This window comes from Marmota marmota, unplaced genomic scaffold, assembly GCF_001458135.2.
Source record: "Marmota marmota marmota unplaced genomic scaffold, marMar, whole genome shotgun sequence".
Taxonomy (NCBI): Eukaryota; Metazoa; Chordata; class Mammalia; order Rodentia; family Sciuridae; genus Marmota; species Marmota marmota.
In genome coordinates this window covers 232,657-238,656 of record NW_026000294.1, presented here as the reverse complement: position 1 = coordinate 238,656, position 6,000 = coordinate 232,657, and the positions used below count along the sequence as shown (strand labels likewise).

The 6,000-nt window shown below is 39.6% G+C and overlaps 1 protein-coding gene across 1 annotated transcript in view; it reads right to left on the bottom strand.

Moving 5' to 3' along the window:
• The window catches only part of Cited1 (Cbp/p300 interacting transactivator with Glu/Asp rich carboxy-terminal domain 1), a 262,908-nt gene extending 261,923 nt beyond the window's left edge, over positions 1-985 (bottom strand). The window contains exon 1 of the mRNA XM_048797181.1: positions 488-985. Within this exon, the coding sequence (XP_048653138.1) occupies positions 488-716 (229 nt within the window). The 5' untranslated portion in view covers positions 717-985. The remainder of the gene's footprint in view (positions 1-487) is intronic.
• Between the last annotated feature and the right edge of the window lie 5,015 nt (positions 986-6,000).

The window sequence follows — 6,000 nt, the reverse complement described above, 5'->3', positions numbered from 1 at the left end:
AAATTTAACTTCTGTGAATTCCATTCACTTCTCTTCTTCTTTTGGCTCTCTTTCTTTCTGTTACTTAACAGTTACGATACACTTTAGACAATACAGTTATGATACACTGTAGACAATACAGATACAAAGTATCAAATCGCCAAGACAGAAGCTGTCGGGCCTTATGCAAGTGATAGAACACTTTTCTCTATCAGCTTCTTTTCCAAGACTTAAGGGAATCCCATTGTAATTCAAACTCCATCCCCTCAGTCCCCTCCCCCCGACCCTCACCCCACCCCCCACCAGTGTCTGTTGGATGCCCCGCAGAGACACGCTGCACTCTTAGAAGCCATACAGGATCACTTCCTCTTTATAGCTTTAGGTACCCGACACAAAATCTCTATAAAGATATTCCCCAGTTCGGTATCCTTTGCTTCCTAATGCCCTCTCGTCCAGACCCCTATCCTCTGCTCCCCAAACCCACGGTGGTCTTTCAGTCTGACTTCTCTTACCCGTTTGGGGACCTTGGCCAGGGAGTCACACAAGCTGACATACTCCGGACTGTAGATGTAAACTGGAGGTAGCGACTGCCCACCATCTGCCGGCTCCTCTGGCTCCTCCATCTTCCACTTCCAACCGTTTCGGAGCCACGGTCCGGATCTGGCTTTTTTGGGACTCAGCCCGGGCTCCGGTTCCTGCTCCTCTGAACGGCCGCAGTGGTGTTCCCTGGTCAACATTCCCTCCTATTCTTGAGATCACAGGAGACACTGTCCCTGCTACCCATCCAATTGAGGGAATAGATAGACTCTCTCAGTCCAGAAGCCCTTCATTTAGTGACCACAGCTCAAAAAAGGATGTTTGGTAGATATAAAAGCCCAAATAATTGTTAAATAGGATCGATTGTTTTTTTATGGCACAAATAAGTACTGTCAAAACTAACCACCCTTGTTGCCCTACGGAACCATTTGAGATGAGGTCAGACTCGTTTCAGAGCATGCTGGGAGGTGTAGTTTTCAGGGGGTTGAGCAGCGGAAGAGCTGGGGCTAATCCTTAAAAGAGCCGCGTATTTGAGTTTTAGCGCTTAAAAAAAATGCAGCCTCAACTCTTTATGAGTCGTTTCAATCTGAAAATAGAGCTGTTTAAATATATCTAAAGATAGATAGAGTGTGACCACCTAGAGCCCACCATCAACCACCTATTCTAAAGATGGGCTTTTGGGTGGGGGATTAATGGTATAAATGGTCTGAAAAGTTTACATAGTAAATTCTGTGAAGCAATTTTAGTTTCATTGCTTTTCATAATTGTCCATGTAAGATTAACAGTTTCAATAATTTATCCTGGCAAATCTGTTAGCACTTTCCCAAGAGACTAGCTGGTACTGTGGAAATTGCTTAGTAGATTCCAATCAAGCAATAATGTCAAATGTACTCCTTGAACATTCATGTGATAGGAAGGATGCACGAAGATGATTTCAGTGGTGCTTGGAAATTGCACCTTTTTTTCCCTGCCTCCTTTGACTTCTATAGTTAAATAAAGGTTAGGGAAATATTTTAGATTTGGTGTGTGGGTTCAGTTAGATATGCTGAGGCAGTGTTAGAATTGCCATTGGCATTTTCAGGTTCCTGAATGTCCTCATGATCTGATACAAGGTGGCCAATGCTCAGGCCTCCAATTCTTAGTGAAATGACCTACTAATACCCCAGAGACCATCCAATATCCATACCTTCTTTAAAAGTCTAGATTGAGGGGCTACAGTTGTAGCTCAGTGGGTAGAACCTAGCATTATACCTCTAATTAATTAATTAATTAGAGGTATAAGAATACAGCAATGTTAAAAAATCTAGCTTGCTCTTTACTCTTTAAATGTTTATAGAACATTGTGATATGTACTTTGTGGAAATATTATTGCCTTTTATCCTTGAAACAGTCCTATAAAGGAGGTTGTAATATGCCCACTTTACAGATTCAATTTGAAGAGAGAAAAATCACTGTTCAAAGTCACACTTAATGAGCGGAAAACCAGGAATTCAAAACCAGAATTACCTTACACTGAAACTTTGAACATTCCTTATACTATATAAACTTGATTCCTCTGGGATAACTTTGTGTTACATATAACTTTGTTCAACTCTCCCATTTTGTATCCCCTCAATATTTAGTACTCTGGAAAATGTGTGTGTGTGTGTGTGTGTGTGTGTGTGTGTGAGAGAGAGAGAGAGAGAGAGAGAGAGAGAGAGAGAGATGTATTACCCTCTAACTAGAATGTAAGCTCTTATGCCTCTTTTATATCTTCCTATAGCAACTGTTTCAAAGTTTGTAATCATTCATTCATCAAATATGTGTCCCACAGCAATTAATTGTACAGTGCAGCTGTGGATTCAAAGATGAATTACAATCTGCTTTCCACTCTCAATAAATCTGCATTCTTATAGAAAAGATGAGACAATGTCCAAGAAACCATATGCCATATGATCAGATAATGAATGTAGGATGTTTACCTTAATAAATAAGCAATAAGTACTTAATAATTGGCATTCACTAAATGACAAGTGGGATTCTTACTCAGTGGAATTTGAGAAGGTTTTAGAGGTCTTAGAAGACTTTGCTCAGTGAAGACAGGAGCCAGAGGAGAGCATGCTGACTAGAAATGACCAACATACACAAAAATACAAAGGAAAAATGTGAATTTAATTAAGTGGCCAAATCATGAAGGGCTAAAGAATACAAACTTCATTCTGTTGGAAATGGGGAGCAATTTAGACAGAATTTTTTTTTCAATGCTGGAATCAAATCCAGGGCCTTGTGCATGCCAGGCAAATGGCTCTACTAACTAGCTACACACCCAACCCCTTAGATAGAAATCTTAAAAAAAATTTCTACAGAAGTGCATAGGGCAGATTAGTCATTGAAAGACTAGAGGAGTGAGTGTCCCAACTTTCCTGATAATAAGTGATAATGATTTAAACTGGGAGGGACAGCAATAGAAACAGGGAGAGATAATGCACAAGGTAGGTTCAATAGGACTTCCTTATTACTTGGATATTGGTGAGAGGGAGGAAGATTAAAAGACAGTCACTGGAAAATTAGAGTCTGAGTGAAGAGAAGTCTAATAGTACCAATAAATGAAAGAGCTTAGGGCTGGGGCTGTAGCTCAGTGAAAGAGCATATGCTTAGCATAAATGACACCCTGGGTTCTATCCCTAGCACATACAAAAATATGTAAAAAAAAAAAAAAAAAAAAAGACAAACACACACACACACACACACACACACATATATCAAAACAAAACACCAAGCAGAACAGACATGAGTGTGATTTTATAATTATTAAAAAGTTTTGATGGGACTCGGATTGTGGCTCAGCGGTAGAGCGCTCGCCTAGCACGTGCGAGGCCCTGGGCTCGATCCTCAGCACCACATCAAAATAAAGATATTGTGTTCAACTACAACTAAAAAATAAATATATAAAAATATGACAAAGCTGCATATTAGCCACCAATATTGTCTAATATATACACTATAGCCACAACACATTAAAAAAAAAGTTTTGAGTTTCACAAATCAATGGGTCAAACAGTTGCAGTGACACACACATATTTTTTCACATAAATAGGAGATAGAGGAATTAATAAGAGTATCTGACATACCAAGAGAATATTGCTTCCTTCACTGGGATGCATAATAGTTATAAATATAAAATTTAACATTTTCAAAACCAGACCCCCGATTTCCCCATTCTAGTCCTCTCCACCCCTTTCCTATTTTGCATGACTCAATAAAAATACCAACCTCTATCCAATTGCCTAAGCAGGAAATACAGGAGTTATTTGTGTTCCTTCCTTTTCCTTCACCTGTAGATCCAGTCTGTCAGCAATTTTTCAGTTCTACTTATAAGGTATGCCTTAAATACACCCACTTTCCTCACTCTGCACAGCCACTATCCTAGTCTGGGTACTATGATGTCACCACTGAATTTTCTTCAACATCCATCTGATCTCCACTTTTACTCTTTTGGCCCTACCATCTGTGTAGCCACCAAGAGTGTGCTTCTCTCTTTCTTAAAAAAGAGTAAACTGTATCATGTCATTAAAACCTGTCTCAAGCCATGGTGAGAATCTTTGAGCTAAGAAGGAATTTTTGAAGATTCCTATTTGTGAGGATTCTGAGGAGGAAAAAAATGCTAGAAAGGAGACTAAAAAGAATTAGTCAAGTAAGAACAAATGTAGTACAGTTTCACAGAAATCACAGGATGAGAGGGTTTCAAGACGGAAGAGAAATAACAATGTCTCATGTATTGCACAAGGGTTGAAGATGCTGCCAGAAGCTCACCGGTGCCCTGTGTGTGTGGAGGGAAGAATCAAAAAACAGAAAACAAAACAAGAAACAACAAGAAAAAGAAAGAAAGAAGAGAAAGAAACACAGGCAGTAGAAGAGGAAGCCAGATCATAAGAGGTTAAGAGATGAAGCCAACTTGGTAAAGTGCAGCTTCCTTTTCAAAGAAATGTGATTGTGAAAGAAATTAGTCTATCCACCTAAGGGGTTATTAGAGCCCAGGATTTTTTTTTTAAGCTTAGAGAACTGCACGTGTTTGTAGTCAGAGGAGAAGGTGTCTAAGTGGCTGTAACAGTTGATTGAAAGGTAAAATCATGACAGTCTGGCAGTGTAAGGAGGAAATGGAACTTATCCTGAGCCTTTAGGGATAAGCCGTGGAGGGAACAGGATGGGATACAGACTGACTGACATCCTTAATTCTAATCAGATGACATGGAAATGGACTGTTTCGAGTGTTCTTTCAGATCTAGCAACAGATAGCCAAACACTTCAACACATGAGCATTGCTTCTAAACTGGAAACAGTATCCTTGTATAGAACACAATGTGGCAAAATGATTCAATTCTAGAGAAAGATAAATTGTTGCACAATGCTCTGGAATTGGCAGCTTATTCCTGTAGCAAATCTATCCTTGTTTATAATTAAGACAGAACCCATATAATGCCACGGATCTCTAGCCTCAATTTTTGACACGATTACCGCCACTATTGTCCTTGAATTGGGAAGAAAACCCTTCCCAAAGCATTGGATTTGCAGTTGGAGGATGAGGTCAGAGGAAGTAGGTGAATCTTGGCTTCACAGTTTGCTCTGGTGATGACCCTGTGTAAGCTACTTCATTCACTTTCTTCAAGCATTATTGTTAAAGGTAATGTTTAAAACCAGCAAGGATAGGAGCTGGGGTTGTGGCTTAGCGGTAGAATGCTCGCCTCGCACATGCAACACCCTGGGTTTGATCCTCAACACCACATATAAATAAATAAATAAATGTATTGTGTTAACTACAACTAAAAACAAACAAACAAACAAACAAAAAACCAGCAAGGATAGGTTAGGCTGTGCCACTTCTTTTGGCACTCTCCCCTGCCTTCACTAGCTGGCAGAAGCAGGCAGAAAGGAAAGCACACACATTAGGGTGCTATCCCTTTGGCCAACTTCTTTAATCATTTCACAATTTGTCCACTAATACTTCAACACACTGATCCTTTTTTTCACACCACCTCCTAAAGTCTTTGCTTGGATAATATAGCTCTTAAAAATGTGAACTCTAGAGTCTGACTGCAAGGGTTCAAATTCCAGTTCTACCACCCATTAGCTGACTGACCTTGGACAATTTGCTTCAACTCTCAGAGTCTCTGTTCCCTTATTCGTAAGATAGGAACAGCATAATATTTACCTTTCATGGTGATTGTGAAGGTAAGATCAGTACCTATATAGCAATGTTGGGCATTTGGTAAGCACTCAAACATTGGTCGTTTTAAGAATCATGTCATATATTTTTGGAAAGTTTCCTCCCACTGTTATGTTTACATCCATGCCACTACTGAAAGAGTACTACTACTACTGGTTTCAGAAAGTACTACTGGTTTGAGAATGGGTCCTTGGCTTGGAAATCAGACTTCTGCTAAATATAGGGTGAACATATTATCCAAACTGGGACACTTTTAAAGGTGACAGATAATACTAATGCTA